The sequence below is a fragment of the Rhineura floridana genome, chromosome 11 (assembly GCF_030035675.1).
Source record: "Rhineura floridana isolate rRhiFlo1 chromosome 11, rRhiFlo1.hap2, whole genome shotgun sequence".
Lineage (NCBI taxonomy): Eukaryota > Metazoa > Chordata > Lepidosauria > Squamata > Rhineuridae > Rhineura > Rhineura floridana.
Window position 1 is genome coordinate 67,358,707 of NC_084490.1, and position 22,213 is coordinate 67,380,919.

A 22,213-nucleotide genomic window follows, 5' to 3' on the forward strand; every position below is an offset into this window, starting at 1 on the left:
AACAGATCCTATTTGCATCATTTTTGCTCACTGAATAACCCTGCCTGGGCCAGTCTAACCTACTATCTCACAGGGTTGTTGTGAGAACAAAATGAGACTAGGGTTCAAATCCCCACATAGCCATGAAGCTCACTGGGTGACCTTGGGCCAGTCACTGCCTCTCAGCCTCATGAAAACCCTATTCATAGGGTCACCATAAGTTGGAATCAACTTGAAGGCGGTACATATATTTTTTATTTTGAATATGATGATTATGATAATAAATATGCAGCATTTCAAATTAATTCTGTATGAGAAGCATTCCATGCCAAGCTTGGAAAACCAAGGATGAGGTATAAAATGTAGACAAAAATACTTTTGACAAAATGCTATTTATCTTTTATATCTATATCTATAATTAGCAATACAGCTGAATGATGTATGTAAAGTATTTTTTTCTTTCCCTTTTCTTTTTTATTAATATTTTAGTACTACTGCTAAAGTTCTGATGAAAGAATAAAGCATTCATTAGCCAAATTCAAATGATTAGAACACATCACATAAATTCCACTGAAGTTGGAGTTTTTGCCATAGAAAATGAAAAAAACATATAACCTATGATAGCCCAATAGACAATCAGAACTAATATAAAACCCTATTCCTTCTCATTTGCAAATCTTGCAAGATCTAAGGTAACTCTAGATCATGTGAGTTCAGGTGATGCATGTTATGTACATTTGTATAGATATTAGCAGAGATTGTCAACAGTCTATCTCTCTCTGGGACTGGGAATCTCTCTCTTTCTCACAGAACATGAGTTTGAGAGCTGGGGGACTGAGAGGAGGAGCTGCAAGGACCCTACTTCTCACCTCATCTCTGCCAAGAACAAAAAAATCAGCCTTAAGCCATTTATTATATGCCTAATGATTTTTATTTTTATTTTTATTATTATTACTGAGACAGTTTTTGTCCCACATACAATTCAGTCTTGTGATTAAACAGGACAAAAATACAAATAAAAAGAAAGATAGAGTTCAAATAAATATACAATAAAAAGCTAGCTGGCATTTTAGAAGGCAGGAGTGCTCTGTCTGGATAAATACAGCACACAGGTATGCATAGGAACAAGGGGGAGAGTTCAAAAAGGGGGGGAAGGAAGAGAAGTAGGGTAGGCCGAAGTTTCAGAAGTGCCTTGTGATTGATGGGGGGGCGGCAGCAAGGCAAGGAGAGGCAGTGGGAGGGGCAGAAGGGGCTGCGGGGGGGCAAAAATGCCACGGGGGGGCAGAAGGGGCCGTGGGGACACACACACACACACACACACACAAATCATCGTCACTCACCTCCACAGCTCTTCGCCATTCTGCTGCTGCCTTCTCCTCCGTTGTCCTTGCCCTGGCTTTTTCCTCCGGCGTCCATTTTTTCCTCTCAGACACTAGCAAGCCCTGCCTATTCACCTCTTCCCTCGTGCCTCCTAACACAGATCACAAGGGAAGAGAGAGTCTGCGCAGAGGTCCAATCAGTATGAGGCACATGTCTTGTGTTAACCAATCACAGCCAGGAGCTGACTTCCCCTTGTTCCCGCCCCCAAGTAACGTCCAACCTAACGTGGAAACGTTAAAGTTGCAGCTGAAAAGTAGGGAAATTACTAGTCGTTCCGTTACTTGCCAAATGTAATGGAATTACCCACTCGTTATTTAAAATTGTAACGAATTACAAGTAACTCGTTAAAAATAACGAGTTACTTCCAAGCTCTGCTATACACCTTGCTGCCTGAGGTGATTTAATACTTGGTGAGATGGGAGAAGAGGTAAGCCAGAAAATTAGTCCACTGTATTGAAAGGGCTGCTTGTTGTAAGATAAGTGAAGGAATTCCCTGGGACTGAGTCCAATTGGAATAAGGAGATATGCCTCTAAGACACTGATGGAGGTTAGAAGATGGCTGTGACCATCAGCTTCTGTCTTCATCAGAAAATGTATATTCCACAGGAACTTGTTCAGCCACTTTGGTCTGTAAGTACCTCATTCTTCTTCTTGGGAACCAAGAAAAAAAAAACTTCTGAACATCTCTGGTCTCATGGCACTCTCCTGAAGGCCTGAACACCCAAAAGAGTTTCATGAGGCAGTGTTCGTTAGTACCCCTAAGTCCATGCCCCCAACAAACTTGTCCCCAGGCTGGAAAGTGAATTCTAGCACATACCTCTGGGAAACAATGTCTCAGACCCAGGTATCTGCCATTGTCTGTACCCAGATGCAAGCAAACAAGAACAGACAACTACCTATGGGCTTGTTGACCTGGATTCTGCCTGGCATCAGGTGGTTCTTGTATTGCTTGGAGAAGATTGATGAAGAGTTGGACAAAGATCTCTGCACTCCTTTGCAAAGGTGTTTGGGTCTCAACCACTTGGATCTGGATGAGGTGTTATTTTACTATTTTGGTTGTTTTGAAAAGTGGAACAAAACTGTTGTAATTTGGGCTTGTGTTCTTTTTGGTTATGAGCAGGACCTTTTTTGTCTTTAATTTCAACAAATATAGCATCTAGTGGCTCCCCGTGCAACTTTGCCCCAGCAACAGAAGTAGATGGAAACAGCCCTGTGATCTGCTTCCCTCCTTAACCATTTTTTCTCCTAGCTATGACACTGGTGGCCAAGGCTCTCAATTCACTAAGGAGGGATAAAGGGGTATGAAGTATATTTACAGTCCCTACTATCTGAATGTCACACTATTGCATGGAACCTCATTAATTTATGCAACTATTGAGAATCTGTTGGTAATGTGATTTTTAAGAATTATGGCCATGTCTTAAATATTGTTTTTCCATTGCATTAAAAATAAAATCTTTCTATTTAAAAAATTAATCAAGCTATAGCCATCAAAGGAAACCTCTGCCAGGAATGCTGTGGTAACGAAGATCTTCCTCAATTCATTTTCCTCAATAGCTTCTATTGTAGTTAGCACATCTACCCAAACGTAGTTCATGCAAAATAGTTTGCTTTTCCGGTTAGACTAGAAAGGCTGCTATTGAGGCTTAAAAATTGTTTCAAAGAACCACTTCTAATCTCTTATCACACCCTTCCATAAACGAGTGTAATAGCAGTGACTGGGTCTGGGGCATATTGAAGCACCTAGAGTCCATACTGCTTTCCTCCAAAGAACACAAAACTCCCTTCACCTTCTCCAAGTCCTCCTTTATTGGCTGTGCATTATAGTATGGGGTTTAGCCCCTAGAGGTCCTTGGAGTCCTGTTCACCTCATGGGGCCCATCTCTGCTGCCTACAAGCAGCCCCAGAGAGTCTGTGGTTTATGACTCTTTAAGGCAGAAAGTCCCTACAGCCCAGTCTGGCAGTCAAAAGCCATTTACATGCCTTCCTGTTGTCTTCTGGGCAGCATCCTCAGCCTATCCTATGGCCCTGTTTCTTCCTCCATGAGCTCTGCTCAGTTGGTAACGCTTTGCCTTCTGCCAGTCCTCAAAAAGACTGGATATCTGCTCTGCTGCCCTTCACTACCTCTCCCATGAGTCCATGCAAGCAAAAAGTGGGGTGGTGCAAAGGCTAGCTGAGGGGAACAGCCACTCCCCACTTCATCCAAGACTGTTGCCTCTTCATACAACTCACCCTTTACTATTTTCCTGGAGAAGAGAGCCTTCTTGGCCTTCCAGCCTGCTTTTAAAGGAGTTGACGCTTGAGTGAACCCAGTTGTGTTGCTGTGAGGACTGGGCTGATGGATCCTACCAAAATTCTCTTGCCTTTGCTCAGCTCCACTAGCTAAATAATGATTTGTTCCTGCTGACAGAGGAGAAGGCAGAGGCAGGTCTGCAGCTCCCTGTCTGGGGGACTGATAATAGTATTAGATGAAATACCTGCTACAGCTCTTAGGGATGGCACAAAGTGTTGCAGTGCCAGCTGGGATGTTCTCAGTTCCAGCCAATTTATGCTTTGGCTGGCCTTTGTTCTGATTCAGGTGCCTGGCACTGTGTTTCCTCTGCAGTGGGCTTCCCAGCCCATGAGGCTGGCATCTGTTGTTATAACTTCTCCAACAGATTCCTTCAGAGGAGTGCCCCTGCAGAGATTTCTTGTTTTCAGTCACCACTTGAGTACTGCATGGAGTTGAAGGGTCAGTTGTATGTGTCAGTGTTGATTGGATGACCTAAGTTTTTGAAACCGTAAGAGTGTCCAGTGTAGTGGTCTGGTATGGAATCTTGCCCGTGGTGTAACCTGGACAGTCAATACTAGCATTCCTAGTACTTGGCTAGGATCATTATGTCTTTCAACAGCTTGGTCAACACACTGGACACCACTGTTTTGATCTTGTCTATCCATTCTTGTGAAAGACAGATTGTTCCATTTCTGGTATCTATTTGGGCCCCTGGGAAGGCAGGAGATGGCTCTTTGTTACATTTATTAGGAATCCATGGTCTATCAAGGCTGCCAGTCTGATGTTTAGATTTTGACATAACTCCTGCAAAGGTGATCAGATTAATAAGATATCTATACAAATGAATTCCCTCTTCGTGTAGATGAGCCACCAATGTCACAATTATTTTTGTGAAAACTCCTGAGGCTGATGCTAATCTGAGTAATCAACTGGTAATGTTGATTTACATAGGCAAAGCACAGGAACCAACAGTGCTCCAGGTGAACATATACTTCCATTAAATCTATGGAAGCCATGTAGCCTTGAGGTTGAAGCGCCTCCCTAATTTCCATTCTGAAATTGTGAATCACAGTAAGGAGATCACTAGGGCAGTAGACCGGGTGGCTCCGAAACGTCCTCTCCCCCTGAATAGAGCTCAGATAGCACCCTGGTATACACCACGGTTGCGGGGTCTGAGACAGGAGGTGAGACGACTAGAGCGCCGGTGGCGGAAATCTTGCTCTGAAGACGATCGGACACTGGTTAGAGCAGCAATAGCTGCCTACCAGGTGGCAACAAGGGCAGCAAAGAAGGAATTCTTTGCTGCCTCTATTGCGTCTGCAGAGTGTTGTCCCAGGAGGTTGTTCCAAGTGGTCCGAAATCTGGTCGGTCCAGTTGTTCAGGAACCCATAGAGCATTCTAAAGCCTCCTGTGACACATTTGCTAAACACTTTGCCGATAAAATCGAGCGCCTGAAGAGCATGATTCCGTGTGCCGTGGATACAGGAAGTGAGCCAGAGCCGGCCAGTTGCATTCCGGTACGGTGGGATCGGTTTCAGCCTCTTCCCTCTGAGGAAGTGGACAAGGTGCTCTCTACTGTGAAGCCAACCACCTGTCTGTTGGATCCTTGCCCCTCGTGGCTCATTATGAGCTGCAAAGAGACTGAGCGAAGGGATCAAGGCAATAGTAAATGCATCCTTGGAAGAGGGTGCAATGCTATTAGCCTTCAAGGAGGCAGTCATAAAGCCCATCCTGAAAAAGTCCTCCATGGATCCCCAAGAGTTGAATAACTTTCGCCCAGTCTCTAATTTACCATTTCTGGGCAAGGTGATTGAGCGAGTGGTGGCTAAACAGTTACAGACACACTTGGATGAAGCAGATTATTTAGATCCATTCCAATCGGGTTTCAGGACTGGACATGGAACGGAAACAGCCTTGGTCGCCCTGGTGGATGATATGAGGAGGGCGTTGGATAGGGGAGAATTCACCTTCCTCGTCCTCCTGGATCTCTCAGCGGCTTTCGATACCGTTGACCATGGTATCCTTTTAGATTGCCTGGAGGGATTAGGAATAAGGGACACTGTTTTACGGTGGCTCCGTTCCTATCTCTCAGACAGGCACCAACGGGTAGCATTGGGGGATGAGGTTTCAGACCCTTGGCCTCTCAATTGTGGAGTGCCACAGGGCTCTATCCTCTCCCCCATGCTATTCAACATCTATGTAAAGCTGCTGGGGGCCATCATCAGGAGATTTGGGCTGCGGTGCCACCAATATGCGGATTACACTCAGCTCTATCTCTCGTTTAAGTCCTCATCAGAGTTGGCAGTGGACACCATTTCCAAGTGCCTGGAATCCGTAAGTGAATGGATGGGAAGGAATAGGCTGAAACTAAATCCCGACAAGACCGAGGTGTTGCTCGTGGGAGACAGGGGCATGTTGGGGGATATAGACCTGGTGTTCAATGGGGTAAAATTGCCCCTAAAAGACCAGATCCGCAGCCTTGGGGTCATTCTTGACTCCCAGCTGTCCACGAAGGCTCAGGTCTCGGCAGTGAGCCGGGCAGCTTGGTATCAATTACATCTGATAAGGAGACTGCAACCCTACCTTCCTGCCCATTTGCTCCCACGGGTGATACATGCCCTGGTCTTCTCCCCCTTAAACTACTGTAATGCGCTCTACATGGGGTTACCCCTGAAAACAGTCCGGAAATTACAACTGATACAGAATGTGGCGGCACGTCTGATTAAGAACAACCGTCGCCGTGATCATATCACTCCGGTGTTAGTAGATCTACATTGGCTACCAGTGGTTTGCCGGGCCCAATTCAAGGTGTTGGTGTTGACCTTCAAAGCCCTATACAGTTTCGGCCCAGTTTATCTGAAGGAGCGCCTCCAGCATCACCAATTATGCCACCTGACGACACCAGCCACACAAGACCTTCTCTCGGTCCCACCAGTTAAGATAGCGAGGCTGGTACGGACCAGAGAGAGGGCTTTTTCGATTGTGGCCCCCACCCTCTGGAATTCCCTTCCTTTTGATCTTCACCATGCCCCTTCCCTGATAGGTTTCCGCCGTGCCTTGAAGACCTGGCTGTTCAGGCAGGCCTATGGGATCTCTGGGGTAGGTTGCTTTTAATATTGGTACATTAATTACTGTTTTGGTTTTCATTGGTTTTTATTGTATTTTACTATGTAAATGTACGTCGCCTAGAGTGACCGTTAATTCGGCTAGATAGGCGACATAAATAAAATTTTATTATTATTATTAATACATTCCAAATCTGTTCAGGTATTTCAAATCCAACACCAACCTCCAAGCACCCCCTTTCTATGGAATGATGAACAGCTGTGCATAGGTGCTTGAGAATCTCTGATCTGATGGCACACGTTTTATTGCTGCTATGTGGATATGATGTTCTATTGCTGCTGACATCAGGTTCTCTCTCCTCACTGTTTGGGAGCAGTGATGATAGGAACCAGTCTGGAGGTGAGGATTAGAATTCTATTCTGAACCGGAATGTACCACATCTTTGATCCATTTGTCCAAAACTGTGGATTGCCATCTGAAGTGGAATTTCGTTGGCCTTCCTACCTGAGGGCCTGAGTCAGACATTCTTTTGTTATTTTCCACCTCTTGAGGTTGAGTTGTTGATGAAATTGTTGTTTGGATTGTATGATCCTTCGTTCTGGACTCTTAGGTGTTCTCAAGATGATCTATAAGGTTGGAAATCACAAACCTCATGCATACAACCCACAAAGTATGAGGGCTGACAAGTTTGGTTTAGTTGAAAGTGCCTGAAGGGGTGCTTATCCTCTCTTTCCTGATTAGTGTTTGGCATCGACTTCTTTTTGTTTTTTGTTTCTACTAATATGTCTTTTAGTGCTTCATCTCTTACCAGCTTCATCTCGTTGAAGGTATTAGTTGCTAAAATTCGATGTGAACTGCAGTGAATCTCCCAGTGTCACAGCCATACAATTCATCTCGCCACTACTTCCGCCACCACGGCCCAGGAGGCAAACTGTGTTGCATCCATAGTTGCATCTGTCACAAAGGTTGTCACACTTGCAATCTTGAGTGGTCTTTTGGAGGCAGTCTGGGCCTTGATTAGGGTCTGCGAGGAGGTCATCTGTCCACAGCTTTGCTGGCCTAGAAAACACAGAGACTGTATAGAATGTCGGTACTACCAGGGCTGCAGCTTTATATACCTTTTTAAGTGTGAAGTCTAACTTGTGTTCCATGATGTTGTACAGTTGACTTTCCCCATCTTTTGAGAGAAAATGTTCTGACACTAATGCTGAAATGGGTGCATCAATGTCCTGGACTTTGAGTTCCTCCATTGTTCCTGCATCCAGCATATAATATTTGTTGGCGTACGATAGTGATTTCTTTCATTGCAAATGTGCTTGCCATTCCACTTATCAGTTTCTTTAATAATATGGGCACTGCATTACTTTCTCTGATGGCTGGGGATCTAGCAACACTGTTGCCAACCTAGATGAGGTGATACGTATAGGTTCAGGATTTCTTTAATTCTAGTACTAACATGGGCTTTAGAAGCAATGGCCTAAAGTTAAAATCCTGAAATAGGTGTATGCAGACTGTCAAGAACAGATAAAGTTAGCCAAAGTAAGATGGCTTAACCAGAAAGAATTGTGGATAATATTTTGCATAGGTTCATGGGATGATCTGAGCTGGGAAAAATTAGGGCTTCTCATACCAGCCAGCTGCAGCTTGTTGTTCTAACAAGGAGGCAGCTGAACCTTAACTGCTCTGCCTAGTACCAAGGTTAGGAGGCCTGAGTTGGGGTAAATTAGCAGCCCTGCCTTTACTGTGAACTTTTAGGCTATTCCATCATCAAGAGGTGTCAGGATTGGCTAACTGGCCCTCTTCCTGTTGCCAGGCAAATCCCCATAAAACAGGGATGATTCTTCAGTTACTGGTCCTCATTCCCATTCCACCTTGACTTACCTATGTGATGTCCTGGGGTATAAGGAGCCAGAAGGGGACCAGGCTCTTATACTTTATGGTGTGAGTATTAGCTTAGGCTAGTGTTCCTATGTCTGTGTGACCCTCTCATTTAATTTGTATGATTATTAACTATGCCTAGTCCTGTTTAAGGGTGTTCTGGCTTAAAGGAAATTGCATGCTGCTCTTTTATATGCACTTTTAATATATTTAATAAACTACCTCATCATATTTGGTGTGTGTACTTGGGGCTGTGGCTCTGACACCAGTACTTTGACCACAAAGCTACTAACTACTGATTTGGGATTTGGTTATAAGCTCCATGGCTGTGAATGTAACTTTAGCTCTAGCTCTTGGGAATCTCTAACAGTCCATTGGTGCTCTGAGTTACCCTTGCTCAAAGTAGGAGACCAAGTTAACAGGAGGTGGCAGTCTACCTACCTTACAAGGTTGGTGTCGGGTGTAATTCAGCCATGGAAAGGAGAGGCATAGGGAGTGCCTGCCCAGGGACAATTGCCCAGGGGTGAGAGGGATGGACCCAGGAATCTGTGACAGAGATGTGTTCCTCCACATCAGCTTCCTTACTCTACCCTTCAACTTCCATTTCTCTTATACTACTACACAACTCGTCCTGTACTGATCTATCCTCCAGTAGTGGGTGTATCGGTCTAGAAGCTGTTGAGTTTGTCCTCACCTGACTCTTAAGGGTAGTATGAATGACGGGGGAAAACTGCAGCTGAGCAGGAACACATTGTGGCACTATAAGCAACTGTGCATTATGTTACGCTGTGCTGATCAATGTTCAAATTTGGCATTGACATGTTATTCAATAATAGTTTTGCTGACATAGCAGCCAATAATGTCTCTTTTAGTTGTGTAATTAAGATCGGTTTAAATGCTAAATGATCTTCCTGTTGTACTATGTTTTGACGAGAAGTGGCAGCCAAGGGAATAGATACCAAAGATATGTGGCTCTCAATTTGTAATTTTGTTGTAGTACTCTAGGTTGAACACCAAAGGTTTCAAGCATTGTATCTCCTGCTGGTGAGCCTTTATTAAAATAGTGTTTTGCAGACTTTAAGCAGAGGGAGCAGCTGGAAGATTAAAATTTGGTTTGAGCTGCAGCAGCAGCAGCATATGACCAGATGTGGTAGCCATCTCTGAACCATTCAGTGTACTTCTATTTATATCAATCAGAGAGACAGATTAGCTCCGGCTGCTTGTTGTTGTTGTTGTTGTTATGTGCCTTCAAGGCAACTACGACTTATGGCGACCCTAGGAATCAGCAATCTCCAACAGCATCTGTCGTGAACCACCCTGTTCAGATCTTGTAAGTTCAGGTCTGTGGCTTCCTTTATGGAATCAATCCATCTCTTGTTTGATCTTCCTCTTTTTCTACTCCTTTCTGTTTTTCCCAGCATTATGGTCTTTTCTAGTGAATCATGTCTTCTCATTATGTGTCCAAAGTATGATAACCTCAGTTTCATCCTTTTCGCTTCTAGTGACAGTTCTGGTTTAATTTGTTCTAACACCCAATTATTTGTCTTTTTCGCAGTCCATGGTATGCACAAAGCTCTTCTCCAACACCACATTTCAAATGAGTTAATTTTTCTCTTTTTTACTTTTTTCACTGTCCAACTTTCACATCCATACACAGAGATTGGGAATACCATGGTCTGAACGATCCTGACTTTAGTGTTCAGTGATATATCTTTGCATTTCTAGTTCTCTCATAGCTGCCCTCCCCAGTCCTAGCCTTCTTCTGATTTCTTGAATATTGTCACCATTTTGGTTAATGACTGTGCCAAGGTATTGATAATCCTTGACAAGCTCAATGTCCTTGTTGTCAACATTAAAGTTACATAACTCTTCTGTTGTCATTACTTTAGTCTTCTTGACATTCAGCTGTAGTCCTGTTTTTATGCTTTCCTCTTCAACTTTCATCAGCATTCGTTTCAAATCATTACTGGTTTCTGCTAAAAGTATGGCATTGTCTGCATGTCTTAAATTATATGTTCTGCATATAGATTAAACAAGTAGGGTGATAAAATACACACCTGTCTCACCCCCTTTCCTATTGGGAACCAATCGGTTTCTCCATATTCTGTCCTTACAGTAGCCTCTTGTCCAGAGTATAGGTTGCACATCAGGACAATCAGATACTGTGGCACCCCCATTTCTTTGAAAGCATTCATAAGTTTCTTAATAACAATTAAATGGATGGCAGTTGCAAATAAATATTAGGTAAGTGTGGCGTAGTGGTTAGAGTGCTGAACTATGACCTGGGAGACCAGGGTTCATAGAATCATAGAGTTGGAAGGGGCCTTGTAGGCCATCGAGTCCAACCCCCTGCTCACAGCAGGAAATCCACAGCTAGAGCATCTCCCGCAGATAGCTGTCCAGCCTCTGCTTGAAGACATCCAGCGAAGGGGATCCCACCACCTCCCTAGGCAGTCGGTTCCATTGCCAAACTGCCCTTACTGTCAAGAAGTTCCTTTTAATATCCAATCTGAATCTACGCTCCTGCAACTTAAAACCATTAGACCTAGTCCTACCCTCTGGGGCAGCAGAGAACAAATCTGTACCCTCCTCTATGTGACAGCCCTTCAGGTACTTAAAGAGTACAATCATGTCACCCCTCAGCCTTCACTAGACTGAACATGCCAAGTTCCTTCAACCTTTCCTCATAAGACTTGTTCTCCATACCGGCTATCATCCTCATCGCCCTCTTCTGAACCTGCTCTAACTTGTCTATATCTTTCTTAAAATGAGGCACCCAGAACTGAACGCAGTATTCCAGATGAGGCCTGACCAATGCAGAATATAGTGGGACTATTACTTCCCTCGACCTGGAAACTATGGCTGTTTATGCAGCCCAAAACCGAGTTTGCTTTTTTTGCCGCAGCATCACACTGCTGGGTCATGTTCAACTTGCGATCCACTACAATTCCAAGGTCCTTCTCACACGCACTACTGCTAAGCCGGGTATTTCCCATCCTGTACCCGTGCATTATGTTTTTGTGGCCTAAATGCAGAATCCTGCATTTGTCTTTACTGAATTTCATTTTATTAATTTCAGCCCAATTTTCTAGTCTATCCAGGTTCCTTTGGATTTTATTCCTGTCTTCCATTGTGTTAGCTATCCCTCCCAGTTTCATATCATCCGCAAACTTCATAAGGCTTCCCTCCACCCCATCATCTAAGTCATTGATAAAAATGTTGAAGAGTATCGGCCCCAGGACAGAACCCTGTGGCACTCCACTCGAGACCTCCTTCCAGTCCGAAGGAGAGCCACCGACGACCACTCTTTGAGTACGGTTTTCCAACCAGTTGTGAATCCACCTGACAGTATTTCCATGTAGTCCGCATTTGACTAGCTTGCTAATCAAAAGGTCATGGGGGACTTTGTCAAACACCTTGCTGAAATCTACCCATGTAGCCGGTCATGCTCTCGACCTTGTGTTTGTCTCGGGAGGGGAGGATAGTGCTCTGAAAATGGGGGTGAATTCTTCTAACCCCGTGTCATGGTCAGATCACTATCTGGTGAATATAGATCTCTCAATGCCGCACCCCCTCCGCAGGGGACAAGGACCTATTAGAATGGTCCGCCCCAGACGCCTGATGGAGCCCAAAGGATTCCTGAATGCGCTGGGGGATATGGAGCTGACTGAAGGTCGCCCGGTCGAATCCCTGGTGATGGAGTGGAATAAGGAGATCGCCAGGGCGGTGGACCGGGTGGCTCCGAAACGTCCTCTCCCCCTGAACAGAACTCAGACAGCACCTTGGTATACACCACGGCTGTGGGGTCTGAGACAGGAGGTGAGACGACTTGAGCGCCGGTGGCCGAAATCTTACACTGAAGACGATCGGACACGGGTTATTTATTATTTTATTTATTTATTTTATTTTATTACATTTTTAGACCGCCCTATAGCAATAAGCTCCTAGGGCGGTGTACAGCATAATAAAACTGGTTAAAATACAAGTGGATGTAAATACAATACACAATAAAACATAATTAAAAATTTCCAATTTTAAATTCAAATTTTAAAATTTTTAAAATGCCTGGGCGAAGAGGTAGGTCTTTACCTGGCGCCGAAAAGATAACAAAGAAGGCGCCAGGCGTATCTCATCAGGGAGGGCGTTCCATAGTTCGGGGGCCACCACTGAGAAGGCCCTAGCTCTAGTTATCGTTCTCCGTGCCTCCCTATGCGTTGGGACACGGAGAAAGGCCTTCGACGTCGAGCGCAGCGACCGGGTAGGTACATAGCGGGAGAGGCGTTCCGCCAGGTACTGCGGTCCGATGCCGTTAAGGGCTTTATAGGTAAGAACCAACACTTTGAATCTGGCCCGGAAACATATTGGTAGCCAGTGCAGCTGGGCCAGGACAGAGCAATAGCAATAGCTGCCTACCAGGTGGCAACAAAGAAAAATTTCTTTGCTGCCTCTATTGCGTCGGCAGAGTGTTGTCCCAGGAGATTGTTCCAAGTGGTCCGAAGCCTGGTCAGTCCAGTTGCTCAGGAACCCATAGAACATTCTAAAATCTCCTGTGATACTTTTGCTAAACACTTTGCCGATAAAATCGAACATCTGAAGAGCACGTTTCCGCTCGCCGTGAAGACAGGAAGTGGGCCAGAGTCGGCCAGTTGCATTCTGGTCTGTTGGGATCGGTTTCAGCCTCTTCTCTCTGAGGAAGTGGACAAGGTGCTCTCTACTGTGAAGCCGACCACCTGTCTGGTTGATCCTTGCCCATCATGGCTCATCATGAGCTGTAAAGAGAGACTGGGCGAAGGGATCAAGGCGGTGGTGAATGCATCCTTGCAAGAGGGTGCAATGCCATCAGCCCTCAAGGAAGCAGTAATAAAGCCCATCTTAAAAAAAAATCCTTGGATCCCCAAGAGCTAAACAACTTTCGCCCAGTCTCTAATTTACCATTCTTGGGCAAGGTGATTGAGAGGGTGGTGGCTGCGCAATTACAGACACACTTGGAGGAAACGGATTATTTAGATCCATACCAATCGGGTTTTAGGACTGGTCATGGTACGGAAACAGCCTTGGTCGCTCTGGTAGATGATATGCGGAGGGCATTGGATAGGGGTGAATATACCTTCCTTGTCCTCCTGGACCTCTCAGCGGCTTTTGATACCGTTGACCACGGTATCCTTTTAAACCGCCTAGAGGGATTAGGAATAGGAGGCACTGTCTTGCAGTGGTTTCGTTCCTATTTCTCGGATAGGCAGCAACGGGTGGCATTGGGAGATGAGGTTTCAGACCCTTGGCCTCTTCATTGTGGAGTGCCACAGGGTTCTATCCTCTCTTCCCATGCTATTCAACATCTAAGTGAAACCGCTGGGAGCAATCATCAGGAGTTTTGGGTTGCAGTGCCATCAGTACGCAGATGACACTCAGCTCTCTCTCTCCTTTAAGTCCTCACCGGGTTGGCTGTGAATACCATGTCCAAGTGCCTAGAATCCATAAGTGGATGGATGGGAGAGAATAGGCTGAAGCTGAACCCCGACAAGACTGAGGTATTACTTGTGGGAGATAAAAGGAAGTTAGGAATTACTGACCTGATGCTTGATGGGGTAAGTTTACCCCTGAAGGACCAGGTCCGCAGTCTTGGGGTCATATTTGACTCCCAGCTGTCCATGGAGGCTCAGATTACAGCAGTGAGCCAGGCAGCTTGGTATCAATTACATCTGATACGGAGACTGCGTCCCTATCTTCCTGTTCACCTGCTCCCTCAGGTGATACATGCCCTGGTCTCCTCTCGCTTAGACTACTGCAATGCGCTCTACGTGGGGTTACCCTTGAAAACGGTCTGGAAATTACAGCTGGTACAGAACGTGGCGGCACGCTTGATTACGCATAGCCGTCGCTGGGATCATATCACCCCAGCGTTATTAGATCTTCACTGGCTACCAGTTGTCTACCGGGCCCAATTCAAGGTGTTGGTGTTGACCTTTAAAACCCTATACGGTTTCGCCCCAGTATATCTGAAGGAACGCCTACAGAATCACCGATTGTGCCGCCTGATGAGATCAGCCTCGCAAGACTTTCTCTCGGTCCCACCGGTGAGAACAGCTAGGCTGGTACGGACCAGAGAGAGGGCATTCTCTGTTGTGGCCCCCACCCTCTGGAACTCCCTCCCTTTCGATCTCAGACATGCTCCCTCCCTGTCCAGCTATCGCCGAGCCTTGAAGACCTGGCTGTTCAGGCAGGCCTACAAGATTGGGACAGATTAACTTATGTTACAATTGAATTAATGAATGGTTTTTTAGCTTAAAATTTGATTATGTTGATGTATATGTATTGTTTTTATTCTTGTTGTTCGTCGCCTAGAGTGTCCCTAACCCGGACAGATAGGCGGCTGAAAAATAAAATTTATTATTATTATATTATTATTATTATTATAGATAGATGACATCTACAGCATTTCCACCATCTACTAAGCTAGTGACCCAATCAAAAAAAGAGATGAGATTAGTTTGACAGGATTTTTTCTTGACAAACCCATGCTGGCTCCTTCTAATCACAGCATTGTCATCTAGATAGTTGCCAATGGACTCTTTTATTATCCGTTCTAATATCTTTCCCGGTATTGAAGTCAGACTGACCGGCCTGTAATTCCCTGGATCTTCTTTTTTACCCTTTTTAAAGAGTGGGACGACGTTTGCCCGTCTCCAATCCTCCGGCACCTCTCCCGTTCTCCAGGATTTCTCAAAGATGATGGCAAGAGGTTCCGAGAGTACATCTGCAAGTTCCTTCAATACACTGGGATGCAGTTCATCAGGCCCTGGAGACTTGAACTCATTTAGGTTAACTAGGTATTTCCTGACTATCTCCTTATCAATCTCGAACTGCAGTCCCGACCCCTTACTGAGATTGCTACCGATGCAAGGTTGCACACTGTTCCCTTTTTGGGAGAAAACAGAGGCAAAATAGGTGTTGAGCAGTTCTGCTTTTTCCTCGTTATCTGTCAACATTTTGCCATCCTCATTCAGCAGCAGTCCCACCGTTTCCTTGGTCTTTCTCTTGCTACAAACATATCTGAAAAACCCCTTTTTGTTGTTCCTCGCTTCCCTCGCCAGCCTCAGCTCATTCTGGGTTTTAGCTTTCTTTACGCTATTCCTGCAAGCGCGAGCCGCTCGTCAGTACTCTTCCTTGGTGATGCATCCTTCCTTCCATTCTTTATACATGCTCTTTTTTACTTTTACCTCCTCCACCAGTCTTCCGTGTAGCCACATTGGTTTTTTCCGATGTCTTCCATTTTTCTTCCTCTTTGGAATTGTTTGTGATTGCGCTTTTTGTAATACATTCTTCATGAACTCCCACGCTTCTTGGGCTCCTTTTTTCTTTAATCTATCTAGCCACGGGATCCTACCCATCATTTCCCTGAGCTTGCTAAAATCGGCTTTCCTGAAATCCAAGGTCCATGTCTGACTATATTCTTCTTTGGCTTTCCCCAGAATCCCGAATTCCAGCATTACGTGGTCACTTTCCCCCAAGGTACCGACCGCTTTAATTCCCATGAACAATTTGTCCCTGTTAGTTAAGATCAGGTCCAGGATTGCCGATCCCCTTGTTCCTTCTTCTACTTTTTGAAAGAGGAAATTATCAGCAAGGCCCATCAGGAATTTGTTGGAGGCTTTGTGCTTTGCAGAGTTTGTCTCCCAGCAGATATCCGGGTAGTTGAAGTCCCCCATCACTACTACTTCTTGCCTCCTTGAGATTTCAGAGATTTGTTTGAGAAAGGCCTCATCTACCACCTCTTCTTGGCCAGAGGGTCTGTAGTAGACACCTACTACCATGTCGGTTTTATTTGTTTCTCCATTTATTTTTACCCAAATGGTCTCTATCGGACCACTTTGTTCGCTCTCTTGGATTTCCATAGAGGTGTATTTGTCTTTGACGTATAATGCTACTCCCCCTCCTTTTCTGTTGCTTCTATTCTTTCTGTAGAGTTTATATCCTTGAATGGCTATATTCCAATCATGGGAGTCATCCCACCAAGTTTCTGTTATCCCTATGAAGTCATATTTGCCTTGATGCACTAAGACTTCAAGCTCTCCTTGCTTGTTTCCCAAGCTCCGCGCGTTGGTATATAGACACCAGAAGTCTCTTTTTTCCCCATTGGATTCCTCCGTTAATATACCATGAGCTTTGCCGTGCATCCCTTTCTCTCTCCCAGTGTCTCCTGTACCCTTCAAATCGCTGCGTTTACAACCCGCTGTCTTTGGATCGGTCTTTAAGCTATCATCTCCATCCCCCAGAGGCTTTAGTTTAAAGTCCTCTTGATGAGTTTTGCCATACTTCTGCCAAAGAGATTCTTCCCAGTCCTCATGAGGTGCAGCCCATCTCTTGCCAACAGTCCCCCCTCCAAGAAGCTTAGACCATGGTCCCAGAATCCAAACCTCTCCCGTCCACACCATCTGCGTAACCAGTCGTTGACCTGCAGTATCTTCCTTTCCCTTTGTAGTCCTCTATCCTTCACGGGAAGAATTGACAAGACCACCTGCACCCCCAAATGCTTGACCTTCCTACCCAGAGCCTCATAGTCCGAGGTGATCTGTTCCAAGGTGTTTCCGGCCGTGTCGTTTGTGCCCACATGGATGAGGAGAAAGGGGTATCTATCTTGTTTCCCAATGAGCCTCGGCAGGTTCAAATCCCCACACAGCCATGAAGCTCACTGGGTGACCTTGGGCCAGTCACAGCCTCAGAGGTAGGCAATGGTAAACGACCTCTGAATACCACTTACCATGAAAACCCTATTCATAGGGTTGCCATAAGTCGGAATCAACTTGAAGGCAATCCATTTCCATTTTAAAAAAAAACCTTTTCAGGGAAATGAGCAAATTTGAAGAGAAAATGTGTTGCCTCTTGCCAAAGACAACATCCTAAACATATACTACTGCAATACCTTGTAGAAAAACAGTACAAGAAAGTAACAAAGAGCGGACCCAACCTCAATCAAGTATCATTCCAGAAAATTTGTTATTTGTTAATTGTTTCCCATGAAACATCCCAAAGTGATTTGACGATAAAAGCATCAACTAGAAAAATAAGTTCAAGTTCAATACAGATGGGATAAAAATCACCACTTAAAAGCTTGTTAAAAAATGATGGTCTTCAATAGGTGCTTTTGTAATTTTATGTGTAATGCCTAGAGACTTCATTGATTAAGCTGTATATAAATAGCTAAAATGAATAAATAATAAAAAGACCACAGAGACATCACTTGTCTGATGTAATGGGAGGGAGTTCCAAAGGATAGGTGCCACCACAATGAAGGTGTGATTCCTACAGAGTATGGAATCGACCATCATCAGACGGTATCTGCAGGAGGCCCTCTCCTACAGAGAACAGTGATCAACTGGGCATATAAGGGGTGACGCTATCTTTTAGGTAATATTCTGCCCCAATGAGCAGTATAGCCACCGCAGTTTCCATTAGCTATATCCGGGCCATGAGATATAAAGATATATAATACATAAGATGCAAATATACATAAACAGGACAGTCTCTAGAGTTTGGGGCATGGTTTTTAAATTAATGCATTTAATAATATTATTTCAGGAAGTAATACTTCTATGCATACTTTTAAAATAGGTTGAGATCATGCAACTTGACCTTAAGTACAAGCATATAAATCAACATCTAATGGACTCTATTTGTTTTGCGCCAATCATACTATAATAGAAAACTATTCTATAGAATGCTATAATGAAAGGCTAATGATTGACTACTTAAGTCTACAGTGTTTATTTACACTTTTATTTATGGTTAGATATTAGTCTATACACACCAAGAGTTTTCTAAGAAGTTATCATGATTGTTTTTATGTTCGAAAAGTCAGTGTTCTCTTTCACTGAATGGTTATAATAGTAAAAAGCCCAACAGTGGTACAGAATGCAGCGGCGCGTCTGACTGCAGGCAGCCGCCGTAGAGATCACATCACTCCTGTGTTGAAGGAGTTGCATTGGTTACCAGTTGTGTACCGAACCCAATTCAAGGTGTTGGTTTTAACCTTTACAACCCTATACGGTTGTGGCCCAGCTTATCTGAAGGAGCGCCTCCAGCATCGACAGGGATGCCGCTCAACAAGATCGACCTCAGAGGGCCTTCTCTGGATCCCACCAGTCAAAATAGCTAGGCTGGTGAGGACTTGAGAGAGGGCCTTCTCAATAGTGGCCCCCACCCTCTGGAACTCTCTCCCAGGTGATATATGCCATGCCCCGTCTATAATGAGCTTCCGCAGGACCCTGAAGACTTGGCTTTTTAGGCGGGCGTTTGAGATGGGCTAGTTTTTTTACTGTTTTTAAATTTTAATTGTTTTATATACTGTTTTATCTTGTACGTCGCCCAGAGTGGCTGGACAACCAGCCAGATGGGCGACTGACAAATTTAATAATAAATAAATAAAAATGTTTTCATCCCACCAAAAACACATAATGAGTTGTATCCAACATTAGTCATACACAGTGTAGACTCAATGAAATTAATAGAAACAATTAGCCATTAGTTTCACAGGGTCTACTCCAAGTAAAACACAGCTGGATACAACCTACAGTTGCTCTGGAGATTATTTCTATCACTTCAGTCACGTGCAGATGTCTAAGGCTTCAATGCAAAACTACAATTCCTCTACCAAGGTGATTTTCATCAATGTATCTGCCTGCTTTTATGTTCACACATGCAAGACAACTAGCAAATGAATCTCTCCCCATATACACTTTTTTGGGTATACTTTCTGGCTGACAAGTGTGCAATTCAGCCTGATTAAAACCTATGGCAGTTTTATCTTGTCTTCAGTGGAAGGTAGGCTGAACCCTAAATAAATATTATCATTTAAATTATTATGCACAGGATGGACTCCAGAATAGTATGAACAACAAAGTTAGTGCCTGTTTATATTACAGAAAAAATATCTAGCTCAGCATAATCAGAACATATGAGAGGTTAGATGTTAGTTAATAGTATTAAAGACAGAGAATCAAAACAATGTATGATTTAATTCACCAGTGATAGAAGCTGTCTGATTTAGGCCAACACAATTTGTTGGCACATCTTACCATTTCAGTTCTAGCTCACATAGGAAAAGTTGTAAATTACTGTTATTACTACTACAGCAACAGTCATTGGTAGGTACAATAAAATGATTCTTACATATAATAAGGTGGTTCTAGATGTTTACCTAGATAATAAGACTAGACAGAAAATGTGAAAGATGCACCAGACGTTAGAGCAGGGCAGGGAAATTAAGAAGAAACACGGGGGGAAATGTTGATGGTCTTGGATAGATATTCAAAGAAGCAGCTCAGTATTCAAAGATGAAGCATGATGGAAAATATTAAAGCTGAAACAAATACTATTATTATTTTTATTTATTCCATTCTGTTGCTTAATTAGACACCATCCACCCGTTGTGTCAGATTCCTTCTCTATACACTAGGGCCCTGCTTTACGGTGTTCCCTTTTCCGGCACTCCGCTGATGCAGCGGCTTTCAATTAGGGGAAATTCCCCGTTTTAAAGCCGATGTTGTGGCATTTTCGCGCAACACAACCCATTATAGTCAATGGGTTCCGCTTTACGGCAGGGGCCTGGTCCCTAACCTACTGTAGTCTCCTAGAACTATTTACTCCTCAGCTTGATTACTAGGAGGTTGCTGCACTCTGCAGTCTAGGACCTTCATCACCCATACAGCCTGCCTTTTTTGGGGAGGGAAAAAGAAGTCTGATCTATTGAGGCTCAGACTGACACCATGATTACAGCTAAGTAGGCACTAGCTTGGAACCCAAGTTCTCCAATCCAGTGACAACTCCCACTGGCAAAAGTGTGTGTGTGAGAGAGGTGATTTTCACCAATTGCCCTGAAGCCCCCAGCATCAACTCCAATTATGTAACTGATGGTCCCACAACCCTCCGGAGAAAATTTTCACAAAGCACAGGAGGCTGCAGAGGCAATTAGCAAAAATCCCGACTCTCTTCACCTGCCAGAGCATCTTACATCTTGAGTTCTATTCACAAGAAGATAGGATCTAAGGCATTAACTACGATGACTCAGAAAATGCATAATTATTACTGTTTATAACCTGGAACCCAAACAGTGCAAGTTACTTTGAGGGCTCTACAATACCAAAAGGTCCTGTGTGTTCACTACAGTGCATGAACATAATTATAAAAGAGCTGGAAGCTTTATTTTGGCTGAAGAGTGGGGTAAAATGTTTCAAATAAATTATATGACTCACAGACAAGTTTTAGAAGTAACTTTAAATACCTTACTGTCTAGTTTTAGAATGACTCTTCCGAGGCCCTTGATTGGCCGTGGTGCAAGAGCTTCTTGGCGCTCTCTCACAAAGTCTTCAAGGAAATGCCACCAGCTGCTGCAATGACTCACCAGGAATTTCACTACTCCAAAGTGGACCACAAGTTTTTTGACAACCCACACTGCAATAATAAAAGAAAAATTAAAAAAAAAAAGCAATTAACACAACTATATTGCTTTAAGCTACGCTAAAATGGCAAGTACATTTATTTTGCTGTTATAGGTTGAAAAAACAGTTTTGGTCACTTTACAGAAGATTATGTGCTTCTTGTACAGAATAGCTCATACCTTCATACTGACAATAATACATACTGAGTGGTTACAAGGGCTAAAGTCACACAGGCATGGTCAAATAACAATTCAACACAGGGTGTTAATCAGAGTCAGTGGAGAGGACTTGTGTTCAAGCCTGTACTTTTCCCCCAAATTGTGGAGACTGACATGAAGTTTCCTGGTGCAATTATGTAAGTAGCATGAACTCCATGGCCACGTGTTTTGGGGCTAACATTATTTATTGTGACAAAATGAACCATTGGTTCTCATCTGAAAGGTGATTTTACTAGATGCCAGTCCATCACGTGGATATTAGTCTGCATCTGGTGTCCAAGGACAGGAAATGCACTGAAGCTTGAAACTTTGAGGAAGTAGCTAGGTGTTGCTGGCTTGCAGAGCCCAGTTCATTCTTGGACACAGTCCTCTGAGAGGTGTCACTGGAGAACATGCAGGCATGTGAGAAAAGAAGGAAGAAAACAACAGCCCAACAACAGAAAACAATGTCGCAAGCAAGCAACATCTTTGCCCAACCTGAGGCTACTTCCTCACCATGCTAGCTAGGAGTTTGGCAAGTATAGAATACAGTGCCAAACTCAGTCCTAGATTGATTGTATATCTTTGCTCCTATGCATATATATGCACATACATATATTTAACCTATTGGCATACTAGACATTTTAGTTATGTCCCCCCCTTTTTTTGAACAAAAGGAATCTTAAACTTAAACTGACTTAGCAGCTACACCCTGAAAAACAGAATCATGTGGGCCGTGATGCACTGGCATCCAGTAAAATCACCTTTCAGGTGAGAACCAATGGTTCAATTTCCCTGGATTCCAGTCCATCACGTGGGACATACCAAAGCCGTCCCAGTTGGGTGTGCCAGCAACTAAGTTGTTGGTACTACCTGCTGCACTACTCTTATTCCAAAGGAGGCCTCAGCCAAGGCGCAATGGTCTATTTTATAGTGTCTGATGAAGGTCGAGGGAGATAACCAATTAGCTGCTCTTCAGATGTCCCTTAGGGATGCATTGGTTGAGA

General features: G+C 44.0%; 1 protein-coding gene across 2 annotated transcripts in view; it reads right to left on the reverse strand.

Annotated features, from left to right (window-relative positions):
* The window catches only part of TMEM245 (transmembrane protein 245), a 130,604-nt gene that overhangs the window by 88,907 nt on the left and 19,484 nt on the right, over positions 1–22,213 (reverse strand). For both annotated transcript variants that reach the window (XM_061588990.1, XM_061588991.1), the window contains exon 6: positions 20,853–21,022. In XM_061588990.1, coding sequence (XP_061444974.1) covers positions 20,853–21,022 — 170 coding nt within the window. The remainder of the gene's footprint in view (positions 1–20,852; positions 21,023–22,213) is intronic.